This window comes from Phoenix dactylifera, chromosome 9, assembly GCF_009389715.1.
Source record: "Phoenix dactylifera cultivar Barhee BC4 chromosome 9, palm_55x_up_171113_PBpolish2nd_filt_p, whole genome shotgun sequence".
Classification (NCBI taxonomy): Eukaryota; Viridiplantae; Streptophyta; class Magnoliopsida; order Arecales; family Arecaceae; genus Phoenix; species Phoenix dactylifera.
Genome location: NC_052400.1, coordinates 5,765,742 through 5,783,443, shown reverse-complemented (window position 1 = coordinate 5,783,443; position 17,702 = coordinate 5,765,742). Strand labels below are relative to the sequence as shown.

Below are 17,702 nucleotides of genomic sequence, written 5' to 3'. Positions count from 1 at the left end.
CAATCACATCCCCAACTTTGGATGGATTGGAGGTTTTCAAAAGTTGGTCTCATATGACCAATGCCAGATGCAGAGCAAGCCTCAACCTATCATAGCCTCAACTTCCACCCTCCTTAGTTTGATTACTGTTCTGTATATCAAAGCAACTGTAATCTTTACTTTGTATTTCTCTTTTTCTATAATAAAATTTAGAATGGGTCACCCTCCCTTCTCATCAAAATTAAAAAAATATTTTTTTTGGTATATTAAGAAAATCCTTGAGGTGCCGCTTCTAGCTACTAGCCAAGCCAGGTCAGACAATGTCAAGCCCGAGTGCAGCTCAAGTGCCCTTTTTAAAGACAATGGCCAATTTAGTCTTTAACTAGAATTTTACCAACTCGACTCATTTCTTGGTGGTGGGCCTCGGACTTAAATTATATTTATTTTTAGCCAAACTTCAGGCTAAAATTATTCAAAATTTAATATTTTTTTATGCCCAACCTAATGCATGATTAGCTCTACTTAGCAGTGGTAGCAGTCATTGCTCATCCGTTAAAGGTGGAGGTATGAATAAAGTGGTGGAAGGGAACCGAGACCCGACGCCGCCGAGCCGAAGACCTAAAAGAAAGAAATAATTAAAAAAGAGAGGCGAAGACTTGATCGAGAGGGGAGTATCTGGGGTTTGCCCAAATCGATTTCTCGTCTCTCTCCTCCTTCTCTTCGATTAGCGATCGACGTTAGAAGACCTCGGCCATGGCGTCGAATCTCGCTCGCCTCGTCCGCCGGCCAGTCGCGGTTTGAATCTTCGCCTCCTGCCTTTATATGGATGATGGATTTTTTGAATCCCGTTTCTTGATTCCCAGTGTTTTTGATGTCTTATTAACGATCATTGTCTCTATTTTCTTTGTTTTCGATATTAATCGTGATTTGATCACTGCGATAGCGTTATCTGTGATTAGAAGTCTTTGTTAAACGGTTACTTAATAGGATAATTTGATCTGTATGTAGAGTTTTGATTTGATTCCTTATGCTGGTTATTTTATTTCGTAGAGATATTTGAGACAATGATAGGTCTTAATGTTGATTTAGTGCGAGGTCCAGTTCTATGAATTTAACTGGTCATCTTGAACCAAGATCTAAGCTTAGAGCCGTTTTGATGGTGCTACAGACGGAGGGGAAGTTAAAAGGAGAAAAGAGAAGACCAATCAGAAGATAAAAAAGGAACCTGTTGCCGTATTTCAGACTGTTGAAACACTTTCCCATATTTGAATTGGAATTTTTATTTGGACATGAACTAGGAAAAGTGAGGGGAAGGAAACTAAGCTAAAAGAAATGCATCTGATTAAAAGTTTTAAGTGTTCAGAATACCTTCAATTCCTTTTGGTATGTATGAGTACCTCAAGGGCCATGGACTTTTGCTTGTAATCTAACAAAAAAACTATGGACCTTTTCGGCATTTAAAGCAGCCAAAGAATGAAGTTGTGAGTGTTAACTGTTAACCTTATGATTCGCTCAAGGTTTTAAATGCTTCCGTGGTATGAAAGCAGCTGATTTACTGCAGAGCATGCATATGAGATGTGGATGCATATATAATTGGTATTTAAGAAATATTGAAAAATAAGAATAAAAATGGATAGAAATGGCCCAAAAGTTAGCAATGAATGCGTAAATACTTAAACGAAGATAAATTAATTATACACTTATTTGAAAGCCCATTCTAGTGTAGTATAGAATGCTAACCTAAAGAAGTTAGCAATACCCCCCTATGTTGTATGCTTACATTTCAAGTATGCTAATGCACTGAGCAAATCTACCAATTACAAATAAAGAGGAGTGGGAATAAGAAAAATAGGCACTCGCTAGTATTGGGCTCAGCCTGCATATGCAGGCTGCTTGAGCGTATGTGAGCACCTGATGACCCATTATGCAGTTTGGCCGCCAAGTAGTGTGGTCACTAGAAGCATTTTCATATGCAAGCCCATATTCGGTGACACTGAATTAGCTGGGTAATTATCTTGGTTGGGGTTGTTTGATTAGGAAATAGCTTAAGTGCAAACTTTGTTTAAGGCTTAACTCATAGCCAGTTTGGACCTTAACACATTCAATTTGCAAAAATAAAAGCTGGATTCAGCTTGGCTGAGATTGATAGCAAGCTCGAGTTCATTAACTACTTAGGCAAGCTTGAACATCTATCGTGAAGCTTGGATCAAGCTGAAATACCCATTTCATAAAAGAAGCCAACTACTCAAGTCCGAGACAAGAAACCAACTACCCAAGCCTGAGCAGCTCAATTCGCAGGTTGGCTACCTCGGCTTGTATGCACCTTCACTGGTAACATTTCAACCGTTTTTTTTTTATATGTCTAGAAAATACCACATGGTGGAGGGCAATCTCCTCTTCACATTGGATGGAGAGTTGGAAGGACATAAGACCTATTACTCTTTGTTTTTGTTTTCTCTCTTCCAGAAGTTAAAAAAAAAAGATACTACTGAAAAGTTGTAATATTTTTACAAGCAGTATTGTAAGAAAAAGACAACAAAAGGCATCATGAAAAATATCTCTCGGTTTTATTACTCTTCTTCTTTGGTTTTTGAAAACAAAGAACAAGAAATATATTACCAAACTGCCTAAAATATTATGTCAGACAAGAATTTGGAGGCTTTTTACGTTGATATATCAATTAACAAATGTCGTTTTATTATGGATTTCATTGTTTGGATACGGATTAAGGCCCTGTTTGGGGGAGCTTTTGGAGGGCCAGAAAGCACTTTCTGGCCCTCCAAAAGTACTTTTAGATGAAAAACTGTGTTTGGTAAATTTTTCAAAAAGCTGTTTCAGCTTTTGCGGGAAGCTGAAAACAGCTTTTGGGAGGAAGCTCCAATTTGGAGCTTTTGGGAGGAAGCTGTTTCAGCTTTTTCGGAGAACTGTATTTTTGACAAAAATGCCCATATTAAAATAATATAATTACATAGTTTATCCCTGTATGAACCTAAAAATCTGCTGGAGCCAAGAACCCAAGCCGTCAGACTCCCTTCCGTAAGAAAAGGTATTTTTCTTTTCAATTTTTGTATGCATCTCGTGAACCACATTTTAGAAAAAAAAATTTAATCCTTTTCCATACCTTCCAAAATCAATCTATTGTTTTTTTTTTTATCATCAACCTCGCGGCCCACGCTGAGGTCCTCCTCGAGCGTGGACCACGAAGAAGAGCCCTTGGACCGCGGAAAATTATTTTATGAAAAATTATGAAAAATTATGAAAAATTATTATGGAAAATTATTTTATACTAATAATTATAATATTTTATACTTTTATTTTTGTATTATACTATAAATATAATATCATATTATATTATATCATAATACATTAATATGTTATGTTAAATAATTTAATATTATGTTATATTATGGAAAATTAATTTATACTAATAATTATAATATTTTATACCTTTATTTTTGTATTATACTATAAATATAATATCATATTATATATATCATAATACATTAATATGTTATGTTAAATAATTTAATATTATGTTATATTATGAAAAATTAATTTATACTAATAATTATAATATTTTATACCTTTATTATTGTATTATACTATAAATATTGTATTATATTACATTACATTATAATACATTAATATGTTATTTTAAATAATTTAATATTATGTTATATTATGAGAAATTAATTTATACTAATAATTATAATATTTTATACTTTTATTATTGTATTATACTATAAATATAATATATATTACATTATATCATAATACATTAATATGTTATGTTAAATAATTTAATATTATGTTATATTACCAAATATTAATTTACTCTAATAATTATATTACTATTATGCTATATTAACATAATATTATTTTGTATTACAATAATATTATACTATATCGTATATTTATGTATTAATTTATGTTATGTTTTATCATGTTGTGTTGTATAATACTATGCAATGTCCTTTATGGTAATTTTATCATATAAAAGTACTTTCTCAGTTTGTTTACCAAACACAAAACAAAGTACCACAGCACTTTACGAATGTGGTTACCAAACAACAAACAGCTTTTTATAATAGCTCTACTTCAGACAGCTCTACTTCCAACAGCTCTACTGCCAATAGCTCCTCCAAACAGGGCCTAAGAGATTTACATATGGATGTTATGAAGAGTTTGCTCTTTCATGCCTGTTGTGTTTCTAAATGTTTAGCTATTATTGTTTTGTGGATCATTTGTGTGCTTTATCTTCTATTATATAATTTCTATATTTGTTCTTTATGTTGTCTTCCTAAATCCTAGTTGAATATTTTAAGAATACGAATCTAGCAAAACATATATTTTTGTTTAAAAAAATGAAATTGCATTGGCTAGTGTCTGGTCCAATTGATGGAGGTTCCAAAGCTTGTTGATGTTTGGAAAGAAAAGCTAGATTAGGGGTATATGTGATCATGTAGTATTTGTGCTTCTTCAACCCCACAATGAATCAACCATCATCTATATATAAGAGAGAATGTACAAAAAACATATATTTATTGTTGTTCTTTCATATATGTCAAAAAGTTAAATTTTTTTTAATTGCAATGTTCTTACATGTCTAAATTTTTCAAGGATGTTAATATTGGAGATATTGCTGAGTTTTCAATAATTACAAGTATATAAGAGTGTTTTTGATTCCTGATAAATATCTTGAAGGGGGATTCAAAATATTATTGAATCCAGTGATGATTGTAGAGGTGAAGAGATGGTTATACAACTAGAAAGTTTAGTATCTCTAGATTGTTCTTCCTTTCTTTCATATGAATAATCTTTTCTAAAGGATTAGTCCTTTATACTTGTTCTTTATGGTGTCTTTTTCTTGACTGAAATGTGTTACCTTTAAATTTTCTTGAGCCATCTTCTCTCTATTTACCTAGCCAGCATAGGAGACATAATAGAGATGCACATTTCGCATTGTGCCATTTAATATATGTTTTTTTATAGACCTAATAGAACTAAGGGCCTATTTGGTATTGCTTTTATTTTTTTATTTTAAAAAATAAAATTATAGAAATTGAGACAAAAACAAGTTTTGTACTATTGTTTTTTTTTCTATTTTTAAAAGTCACTTTCATGATTCTAGAAAAAATGGAAGTTCTTTCAATATTTTAAAAAACAGAAATTCATGATTTTTTACCACCAACAAACACCGCCCCACCACCACCACTACCTTAGCCACCATTGCTGTTGCTATTGTTGTCTCCACCATAGCCACCCTCGCCGCCACTGCTGCTACCCCCATCGCGACTTCCGCCACCACCACCACCACTGCCATCACTGTCACTATCGCTACCATCACTGCACCACCACTGCCTCACCTCCATTGTACCACTGCCACTATCATCACCGCCATCATACCTACTACTAACAACATCACCGTCTCCACTACCTTCGCTGCGACTACCACCATGCCCATCACCATTGATATGTTTGTTTTTAAAAAATAGTTGACTATTGTAAACATATTTATATTTTTACAAATTAGAAAAATAGAAATAATTTTTTTTTATTTTTTATTTGTAAAAATTTAAAAATAAAAGTGACCAAATGAAACCTAATTTTATTATTGTTTTATCAATATGACCTTTATCTTGTTAGCTATAGGGTTTGAAATATCTGTTAGACTTATATCTCCTAAACAAAAATAATTCAAACTTTATCATTTACTGCTACTCAGTCTTGCATTGGATGTGTGGCCCATGATTATAATGTGTCAACCAGAAACCATTGTTAGTTACTTTGGAGTTCTTAGCTTGCCTTATTCTTTACATTAGGAGATTACATGCTATTGAGACTTTTTATAGGATGGGTTGCTCTAATTTATAATTTAGTTATTAAGTAGCACTGTAGTATTGATTTAATATAGGTTCCAACTGCTACGTATTAAGGGGTAGCCATGCTCACAAACTTAATTGTTGATTATTATAAATCATGACTAAATTCTATTTCTACCAAGGTCTGCCGAATCGGTATCGAAATCCGTATCGGTCAGCGGACAGGTCATTACAATACCGGTTCGGTACTGTACCAACACACGGTATGCTTGGGCATACCGGTACATCTTTTTTTTGGAGTTTTTCAAGTTGATTTAATTGATAATCAAACTTTTTGAACTTTTTTCAATGATTTTAAGTCTAATATGATATTTTTTTAATGTTTTTTGATATTTTTATGATTCCAATTTAACCTAAATGATGTATCTTTCTGTTTTAAAATGATACAAAATATAAAATGATTAGTAAGATGTTGCATGCTACAAAAAGCAACATAAAATATTCTCAAATCAAATAGTAGGATATAAAATATAAAATAATACAATCGATTATATGTATTTAAAGTACAATATATATACTGATATCTACAATTTCGTCGAGTGACGATCTCTCTCGTAGATATCTGGATCATTAGCATAGTCAGGAGGCACATTAGCCCACCGTTCTAACCAAGAAAGATTGTAATCTTCTATGTTCATCCTATAAGAAATGCGCTCCGGATTATAAATACTCTCGATTCGCGAAGCTCTCGCTCTGAGAGGTGTCCTCTGGCTGATAAAATGGTTGCTCCGAGTTACGTAGAGTAGTAGCTACCGAAAGATGCCTCAGACGCACTATATCCATATCCATATTCTTATGGATCATAAGCTGTTTGTGGCTGCAGGTAATAAGATCTAGTATACGATTCAGAACCTGATGCGTCTATGGATCTACTCTATGTACGAGGTCATCTGCAGTTGCATCATGTTCTTCTGAATGACCTCGAGGAGCCTGTCTCCTATATGCAATCGGATCATCGCAGGCTTCACCAGATCGTGCACCATGGTCTCTATCCTGTGTAGAATGTGTCAACTGGGACTCATCAGTGAATCAAAGACCACCATGTAGCTGTCTCATAAACGGTGGTGTCATGTCCTCCACTTTCTTTCTAGTCAACAGATCCATGACCACCAAAATTGCTGCTTTTGGTCTATGAATCTATATAAACTGGCTCCTCCACACTCTCCATTAGGGTTGCAGGTGCCTTTTGTTTTTCTTTTTTGGTATGTTGGCAGCTTTTTTCTTACTCTTCGTGCCACTCGCTGCATGCTTACTCTTCGTGCCACTCTGCCTACTTATCCTTCGTGCCCCTCTCTGTCTGGCTATGCTGAGAGAATATATGTTACCCTTCTAACCAAGTCGACCGAGTAGCGTAATAGTCTCATTTAAGCATCTCTCAATCATATCTTTAAGAGGATCTCTCGGACAAAGAGTCATGTGGTGACCGACTCTCCTATGATTGTGGCTGATCAATTGGAAGGATGCATGAAATATTGCTCTCTGTCCATTATCCTGCATCGATCCTAACCTTGCTGGCTACAAAACTGACTGGTCGTGGAGGCGATCCTCGCTCATAAGCCATCCAATCATAAGATCATTCTCATCATCAACGAAAGCACTATGGATCAGATCTGTGTACTTTAGCTTCATTTTTTTTTGAATGCACTTCAGCCGCAACCTTAAATTGTAGTGAACATATATAAGTTTATTGAGGTGTTTCTATGTCAAATAGTTTTTTTGCTTGCTGTGGATGAGGACGAAGGTGGACCAGTTGTGCTCACAGTCGCTCGAAAAGACCGTTTGGGAGAGGATCCGGATAGCTAGCCACGTAAGATTTTTCGCAGACAAGCCAAAATAAATCCACCATTTAGCTGCAAAAATATTGAAAAAAATTACATATAATATGGTATCATATTAGTAATCATCTAACGCCAAGTAAATGCCCTCCTGATGTGTAATATATCTAGATTCATACTTTTTTTTACTTACGATAGCTGCCGAAACTCCAAAGATGTTAGTGCCCTCTCTAAATATTTTAGTCTGTGAAAAAAAATGTATTGTAATATATTAATAATTAAAGATACCAGTTAACTTATACATGTTACTTAAGCTAACTTGCCTCTTCTAAACATAGGGTTGCGACTTTTGAATTAGGCTCCATCTTGTAAATCACATTACGCAGAGTGGCCAAAAGTTCATCATCCATATCGATTCTAGCTACGGTGTACTGAAATCGAGGGTTCAGGTAGTATGCTATAGATAGAATTCGTTTTTGTCTTTAGTAAAATTGTACAAGTTATGGGTAGTTTAATTTTCAATATTCATGCTTACCCGCTAGATGCAAGTTCCTACCTATCTGGTAGTCTAATCGCTTCAATGATATCGATTTACGCTTAGGCATACGTTGGATTTGCTTTTTTCATTTGAATCTTTGTCCACTGCATCATGTGATATAAGAAGCCCATCTCGGGGTACCTCTTACTAACCAAGATCCAATAGCTCGCCACATATCCTTATTTTTATCCTTCAACATTGTGTCAACTTCCTACTGCTTCAAATCTCTGATGGGGAACGTATATGGATCTAAATTATGGATTGTTGCTCCTGGTGAAATCTTTTTGGATAACTTCTTTTTGCTACCAAAAGGCTCCAATATAGATGCAATACTGCCACTGCCTCTGCTGACGGCCTCCCTGATTGAGGAGGTTCTCCTGAACTTTGGATCTGCCCTGTTGCTCGTAGAACCGGAGCTCGACACGTAGTATGAGGGCCCAAATTGAGCCCTATGCCTGCCACCTCATCCAGGCTCGCTTACATGGCAGTCTGGATCTGTGCCTCCTCGTCATTTGGAGCGGACACCTTCTCTAACTTCCGAGAGTGATAGAAAGGGAGCTCTGCCGATCAGCGGTCCACCGTCGCCTTCTTTTTGGAAACTCTCTTTTTTGTTGCTTTGAAATCAGCAAAGTGCTTCTTCATCAACTGTCGAACCTCCTATGGGCATGTCCAACATATAAATACATCGGGATAACCACCAGCTAAGTGCTGCTTCAACATGGCTACCTTTCTTCTTTTGAATTGTGTTGCATCAGTTACACCAGTTGCACTTTTAACGGTGTCGACCCGAGAGCATTTGTCCATGATCCCAACCAATATTACGCTTTGGCTTCATTTCTGCAGGTTTATAAACTACATCAATTTATCAATTATTTAAAAATTGCAAAATTTTGTTATAGTGAAGATACTTTTACCTCAGAAAATGCATCTAATTTATCTAATACATAATACGAATATTTCATATTTTATTTATTTATTTATTTATTTTTAATATTTTTTAAATTTAAAAATATGTTTAAATATCATAAATTCAAAAAATATGTTTTCTACTTCAGAAATTACTTCTTAATTATGTAATATATACTACTAATTTTTCATAATTTTTGGTATTAATTATATATTTTAATTATTTTAGAATTTTAAAAATAATTTTTAAATATAAATATTTTTTAAAAAATAATTTCAGCTCAGATCTATGTAGAACCTAAAAATGGATGATGCATATATTTTTCTAGGCTCTTAGGCATGCATCAAATGATACTTATTTCTCATTTTTTCCAAATTTAGGCCTAGGCCACTATGCATGTGATCACATTAAAACTTGAATAAATAGACACCAAATTTTGCTGAAAAATAGCTTGCATGCCTCTAAATACACTTTTACATTTTTTATTTTATTTTTTTTATTTTTTAATCCAAAAATATATTTTAATTTTTAAAAATTATATATAATCTAAAAATTTAAAATTTCTATGTCATCGTGTAGATCATCCATAGATCTACAACATATAATAAAATCAAGCCCAAATCAAAAATTTTGGCATAATCTCTTCTTATTTTGCAAATTTTGAGCTATTTTTTTATGCCAAAAAAATAGGAGTAAGATAGAGCAGAGGAAGCACATCTTATTTAAGCTTGGATCTTCCTTTAATTGCTCTGAATTGGTGTGATTTCGCAATTGATGGGAAGGAGGAGTCGTTAGCTCGTCTTATAGCTAAACAAATTTCATAAAAAACCAGTTGGGAAGGCGTTCGGCCTTTCCAACACTTTTTTATTAATAAAAGAAGCAGAGGAGGGGGGCCGGTTCCGTTCGGTTCGGGCCTTTTCTGGCCAATTCTAGTCGGTTCGGAACCTGTTTCGGCTAATTTGGGCCGGAACCGATTCCAATAAGCGAGCTGACCTAGTGGGCTGATTTGAGGCCGGAATCAATTCGAATAAGTGGACCCGATTTCCTATCGGGTCGGCTCGGTATAGGCCAAATCGGACGGTTCGATCCGGTTCGGCCTACCTCGATTTCGACTATGGATTCTATGAACCGCCTAGATTTTTTTTCTAATGTAATATTTTTTTATCATTTAGTTCAACTTTTTAAAGGTCATCAGGATCATGCAACCTAATATTCTTGTATGCTTGTAGCATATACTTTGTTAACCCATGCAAATAAATAAGGTAAATTAAGTCGTATTGTATAGTTAAACCAAAAGCTTTTATGATCCATTAGGACATGAATCTTGGATGGGTTGCCTCAGTAATTAACTCAGAAAGCGGGTTCAGGAGAGGTTCCAACAACTATATGATTAGGGTCATCTATGTTCATGGAGTTACTTCCTATGTATTATAAATCATGAATAAACAATATATTTTCCCTCGTGGATTCCATGGATAACTTGGTGTACTCCTTAGAAATTTGTTTCTAGTGTTAGCACCTCTATTCTTTAGTTTTTTAAAAGCCATCAGAACATTACAGCATGAGATCCTTGTACGCTTTTGAGTTTCTTTTCCTTTAGCATATGTTGTTATTAGCTTATTCAAGTCTATGTGCCATGTGGTAACTTAAATTGCACTAGTTAGTTAATTGCTCATGTAATGGTCTTGATGATCTGTTCAATTACAATAGTCCAGTTCAAAATCTTAGATCCACTTTCAGTCTTGGTTAAGCTTGTTGAGTTTTGGTTTTGGCACTTTTGTTACTTTAATTAAATGTTGTAACATAAATCTATATTTGAATGTCAACTTGATATAACCATCATGCTGATTACCGATTATCAAAATGTTACATATATTATACAAAGTGGGAAAAAAGATTACTAGACATATCTCATTAACTGTCTTTAAAATTTAAGCGAAGATCTAGAAAATTTGATATTACATTTTGTAAATTGGCTATCAAGGGAGCTTGATCTATCCCATAGACTTATTTTCTTCTCTTCCTCCCATAAAGAAGAAAATGAAATAGAAACCCAAAAAGGTTTATTATAATCTAGGAAAATTTACCTTTCTATTGATTTGACAAACTCTTAAATGCTTCCATTTTTCTGAATACCATGTTTACTCATAAGAAAATACTCTTTAACTATGAATTTATTATCCATGAGTATCCCTTTTTTATTTAAATGAGAAAATGAACCATAAATTGACCTTATTCATCCAAATATACTTAAACATTCAAGAAAATGACCTCAAAACTATGCTAAATACCCATATAATCAATATATATAGCATGTGTGGTCAGTTTGGTTCAGTTTCTGCCTGTATTTGCTGAAATGGGATTGAAATTGGTTGGTTTTGGCTGAAACTTTCCAAAGCCGAGCAAAACCAAGTTTCAGAGTTCAGTTCTGTCTTGGTTCAAGTCAAAACTGATTCGTTCTCCTTGACATTTTGAACCTTAGCAATTGTATGCTTTAGTTAGTTAAGGGAACAAGTCAGCCAAGTAAGATGCATTGACTGCAATCAAGAATTTATCAACGAAAAACTTGAATTCTTGGCTTGTCAAAAGATAAGTTGTCAATAGTATGTCCTACCCCACTGATTAACATGTTTGATGTTGCTTTCTAATGTTCCAAGAACACAACTTGAGGCTTTGCCGGTGAGATCCGTTTCCAATTATTGCAGTGGTTAGTTACCTGAAATGGGACTGAGTGTGGAGCGGACTTGAGTGTGGGTGTAGGTAGAAGAAAATTTTAGAATAAAGAAGTGCTTTGGAAGCAGATATAAGGATGAGTTTTTGGAGGTATTCAGAAGCTTGTAGGGCACCCTGATTAGAAGTTTCTTGCTATTATAGTGCACAGGTATCTTTCTTGACTAACAAGTGTAATAATTGTGCCGTAAGTTATTTCAAGAATCAGTAGATTCCTCCTTATCATGTATTGGTAGGACGGATGCAACTGCCAGATGATAGAAACTTATTTTGAAGAGCTGCATTCTTTGGTGTTGTTGCACCTTGAGTTTTTGACAAATTATATTAGGAACATGTGAAAAATTGGTGGAGCTCCTTTTAGTAACACGTATTTTAGAATGTTGTTAGAAACTTATTTTGCACCTTGCTTTTTGATAAATTATATTAGGAACACATGAAGAATTTATGGAACTCCTTTCAGTAACATGTATTGCAGAATGTTGTTGTACAAGATTTTCTACTTTTTAGTATCAGTACTAACGGTATTTGAATTATAGAAACTTCATGGAGGGTTTTCAGTGAGCAGGAAGATCATTTTTTGAGGATATCAAGACTTTTGAGTATATAAGAGCATGTTGTTGTTAATCAGTTGGAGTCATACTTAAATGGGTCGATGTTGAGTACAGATATAGTTAGCACTTGAAATAAAATAGTTGCAAATTTGGATTCTATCATCTTACATGCTCATTAACGTCATCTTACCCAAGCACAATGTGCAAGCTCATCAATGCAAACTTAAAACCATCAGCCAGTCACCAATTTCTTCCATTTTCAAAATTACTTTGTCGACTAATGTCATTGTTCTTCCCTACACTGTTGATTCTTAAGTTCCGCTGATTCTTCTTTCCTGCCCATTTTAGCAAATTCTGCTGAAGATAGAGAAGAGTCCTAGGAAGAGAAGTCCTGGATGGAAATGAAGATGCAATGGGCAACATACCTTCTACAAGGAGGAAAAGGAGAATTAGGTAGCATGGAGATGGGGGTAGCAGTACACAATCCAACTCCATTTAGATTTTTGCCAACTTTTGGATGAAGCATTGCAACATCCAATTGATGCTAAGTTGTTTGGCTTCCTTGACAATGACCTAAATGGCCCCAACTTCTTGTAAAGTCCCAGATTGCATTCCAACTAGATCAAATCCTTTTCTAGGTTAACTTTTCCCTTATATCTTCTGCTTTCAGTCATTGTTTCTGTAGATAATACATGCAAAAAGTCATAAGATCCTTTGATGGACCTCAATATGTTACCAAGTCTGCTTACTGGGTTCTGGTGTTCCTTTAATTGAACTATAGAATATTTGGGATTTATGCATCCTGGTTGGTATGAGGCATTTGTATGTGTATGGAAGTTATGAGCAATGTTCTATTTTCTTCTTCTTTGATAACCTTGACTTGGACCCAGAACTTTGCTTAAATATAATATGTTGGAGCTGAGTAAAAAATCATAAGATCCTTTGATGGACCTCAATATGTTACCAAGTCTGCTTGTTGGGATCTGGTGTTTGTTTAATTGAACTATAGAATATTTGGGATTTATGCATCCTAGTTGGTATGAGGCATTTGTATATGGAAGTTATGAGCAATGTTATATTTTCTTCTTCTTTGATAACCTTGACTTGGACCCAGACCTTTGCTTAAATATAATATGTTGGAGCTGAGCCTATATTCTGCTATTAGAGTTGGACTGATTCATACACAAACACAGACTTAGACCCAATATTTAAGCCAAACCTGGGTCTGGACCTGAAGAGATGTGCGTTTTGTCAAGTCCAACCATTCACAGCCCAAGGCTTAATGTGTCTGTTCCTGCCCCATCATAAATAAGAAAACAGATGAGCCCACCTGTTTAGTATTGTGATGTTAGTATACATATTCTAATGTGGGAGGTTAGTTGTACAACTATTTACATCTAGAGTTGGAGAATTGCTGAAAGTTTGAATAGTATATCGTAATTGTTTGAATGTTCCTATCGGAACTCTCCACCATTGATAGTTGCATAACTATTTATAATATAAAGTCTGACAATTGCAGAATGTTTGAATAGTATATTATAATTATTTTGATGTTCATATCAGACCTCTCCTCCATGAATGGAATTACCAGATAGCATGCATTTAAATTTTAAGGTCTCCTTTTACCAGTTCTAGAATCTAGATATTGCTGAAAACAATATAATTCTTGTTAAAGTCACAGCTGCAAAAACAAGCTGGATTTATTTTTGATATTGGTGTTCCTTCTCTTCTGTTAGCAATTACAGTACTGAGGTTCTTGCTCTTGAGGTTAAAGGCTGAAATTCTATTTTTGTAATTATCTTTTAAATGTTCTGGACTGGAGTTTTTTTCTTAAAAAAAAAAACTATAGCTCATTTTTACACATTCTGTTTTTAAGTTCATTCTGTTCTTTGTGCAACCATCAAGTTGTAAATCCCTCCTGTGATGTCACTCGTCATAATTGCTTTCAATCAATCTGCTACCTGTCTCGGATGAGGCTTCTTAACTTTCTATTATCCTAACATCCTTGCAGTCACTTTTGCTGTTACAAAGTTACAGGCATGTTCGAAACTTCAGCCATCATGTCTTCCCAGGTGATATTGTATACTAATATTGTATTAGTTTTTGTTTTTTCTTGATTTTTTTTCTCCGAGCTGAGGATCTTAAATCATGTATTGTTTCAGGTACCTGGTATCCATCTGGCTCAAAACCTATGAGGTCAGCAGTTGAATGTACCTTTAATTGTTCTTTCAAGCTATTAGTTTGGTTAGATTTGACGTGCTACTTGGAATCATATTTTGTTGACTTCTGGTTATATTTGAGCCTTTTTTATTATGTTGATAGGATGATAAATCAACTCTCCTGCAAAGTATCTTTTGTTTGCTTCTTGGCTTTATTTCTCAGAAATTATCAATCGCAGGGAAATTATTCGGTTACTTCCAAGGAATTCTCCTTACCAAGTATGCAGTAGGTCATTTTCTTCAGAAAATGGTAAGCAGGTGCATACAATTCAATTATGTCAAATTACAATCTCTTCTGTTTCCAGAAAAAGTAGTTGGCAGATATTTAACCTTTGTTTTTGAACTGTATGATTTCTTTTGTTTCCTGGTGAAGGTGACCTTATTGACGCAGTTGTTCCATTTATGGGTGAATCTATTACTGATGGAACGTTAGCAACCTTTCTAAAGAGTATGCGTCTTTCTTTATTCTTGCTTCTCTCACACAAAATAATTGAGATTGCCATTGCTTGGGCCTTATGGGTATGATACATGTGGAACAGAACCTGGAGACAGGGTTGAAGTTGATGAACCGATTGCCCAGGTTGAGACTGATAAGGTATGTCTGCTTTATTAAAATGCTAAATGAACTACTTCTCTCCCAAAAATAGAACTAAATTGTTACCAAGAAGAAATCATATTTAGAACATTCTATAATTAACTAAATTCTTCCAGGTGACTATTGATGTTGCTAGTCCTGAAGCTGGGGTTATTGAAAAGGTTAGATTTGTTGGATCTATTTGTGGTCCAAATGTTGTTCATTTGTATTATTGTTTCCCATGCTTTTTTAATGGAGCTGGCTATTGATTGTTGTAAAACTGGTTTTGGCATTTACTATTGGCAGTTTGTAGCCAATGAGGGTGATACTGTGACACCAGGAACTAAGGTTGCTGTGATCTCAAAATCTGCTGCCAATGTAACACATGTAGCTCCATCAGAGGAGAAACCTAGTAAAGAAGCTGCTAAACCATCTCCACCTGCAGAAAAAGAGGTTGAAAAACCCAAAGTGGAACCTTCCATCGAAGAAAGACCCAAAGCACCTTCTCCTGCACCTCCCAAAGCCACTGCTTCTGAACCTCGACTTCCTCCTAAGGAAAGGGAAAGACGAGTAAGTTCCATTGTTTTTTCTTTTATTATTAATTATTTGTAAGGTACACTGTTCTTGGATGCATACTGATAACATGGATGTTCTACTTACCCTTGGAAACCTTTTCGTTGGATATTTGATTTCAGGTTCCGATGCCAAGGCTCAGGAAACGAGTTGCTACTCGATTGAAGGATTCTCAGAACACATTTGCATTGCTAACTACATTTAATGAAGTTGACATGTAGGTGATGTTGCTTATTAGCTTTAAGATTGTTCCTCACCCATATGTTAGCATGTATGATTCGAGCTATTGATTTTCAGCTTTATGTGCAGTTGATTATGCTTTAATATTCAAAATGGCATGATACTTAACAATTTAAAATTTCAGAAAAAGGAAATAGAAGGAACTTTCCAAATCCATTAGATGCTAATTTACTTGGAGAGGACTGTTCTGGTATTTCTTGTATATATTGTTTTCCTGGATGCTATTCTGATGAATTGTTCAACGTAGGACCAATTTGATGAAACTTCGCTCTGATTACAAGGATGCCTTTGTGGAAAAGCATGGTGTGAAGTTGGGACTCATGTCAGGATTTGTTAAAGTATGGAGTGTCTCAGAACACTGCAAAGTCCTATTTTGTTAATAACTACTACTTACACATCTCACTCTATGTTATGCAGGCAGCTGTTTCTGCACTGCAAAACCAGCCAATCATCAATGCGGTCATTGATGGCGAGGATATCATATATCGAGAGTATATTGATATAAGCATTGCTGTTGGCACACGTAAGGTTTGTGAATGTGTTTTCTCTATCTGGTCATTCTGAAATCGTTTCTGGTGAAAGTATTTTCTTGTGTTAATATTTGGACCTTTAAGAGTATATCTGTAAACTTCTCTATCATGACTTGTGGTCAAACCAATTAATTTATTCTTTTTTCCATAAATAGGGCCTGGTGGTGCCAGTTATTCGTGATGCTGGCCAGATGAATTTTGCAGAGATAGAGAAAACAATTAACACTCTTGCTAAGAAAGCAAATGACGGGACAATCTCAATTGATGAAATGGCTGGAGGCTCATTCACAATATCTAATGGTGGAGTTTATGGAAGCCTTTTGAGCACACCAATAATCAACCCTCCACAAGTATGCCTCCAAACTACTCTATTATTTTTAATGTTACCTTGTTGGTTTGACATTGCAAGCACTGACAAATGTATTATATGCAGTCGGCTATCCTCGGTATGCATTCCATTGTGAACCGGCCAACGGTTGTGGATGGTATGATTGTCCCAAGGCCTATGATGTACATTGCATTGACCTACGATCATAGATTGATTGATGGGAGAGAGGCAGTCTTCTTTTTGCGTCGCATCAAGGATGTGGTTGAGGACCCTCGCAGGCTTCTCCTTGACTTATAGATGCACCTAAGCACCTAGGAAGTAATCCTTAATCCCGTGTTTTTTGTGCCAAATAATTTCCCACCAAACTTAAAATTTTGGTCGGCTCAGTTCTTTTAGCTCAACTTTTTGAGTCATGTTGTGTTGAGGGTGAGAGACCCGATGGCCCATGTCTGAAGTGATGCTTTTGATTCATCACACTTCTGTTCTGTTTTAACAGTTTGGATTCTGTAACTTTGGATTGTTCAAGAGGGGCAATTATTATTCCATTGTATGATAAGAGAATTTTCAGAGAGACAAGTTGTGATTCGCAGCATGATGCATTCAGCAAGTGTAATAGAATCACAGCCATTTTGTTGTTCTTTTCCTTTTTCTCCTGTTTTTTCTGGTAAGATTTAGCGCGCTTCTATATAGAGCTTCAACCATGTTGTGTTTTTAGTAAGGTTGCATACATTTTGATAGCCATTTGATGTTAAGAAGTTATTAGTTAGTTTTCTTTTCTTTTCTTTTCTCTTTTGTTTACTGTGTAAAAACCATTGGTTTGATTACCAAGAGTTGGATATGAACTCTTTTTGCCTCATCTGATCTTCATTGCTTCAT

General features: G+C 35.0%; 1 protein-coding gene across 1 annotated transcript; it reads left to right on the top strand.

Annotated features, from left to right (window-relative positions):
- Positions 1-518: 518 nt before the first annotated feature.
- LOC103715314 (dihydrolipoyllysine-residue succinyltransferase component of 2-oxoglutarate dehydrogenase complex 1, mitochondrial-like) lies at positions 519-17,469 on the top strand. Its single transcript, XM_008802897.3, has 13 exons — positions 519-774; positions 14,374-14,434; positions 14,525-14,558; positions 14,761-14,831; positions 14,955-15,029; positions 15,121-15,176; positions 15,293-15,337; positions 15,462-15,725; positions 15,851-15,945; positions 16,216-16,306; positions 16,386-16,496; positions 16,654-16,848; positions 16,932-17,469. Exons 1-13 carry the CDS (start codon positions 733-735, stop codon positions 17,121-17,123), a joined length of 1,332 nt encoding a protein of 443 aa, XP_008801119.1. The 5' UTR covers positions 519-732; the 3' UTR covers positions 17,124-17,469.
- Positions 17,470-17,702: the final 233 nt, after the last annotated feature.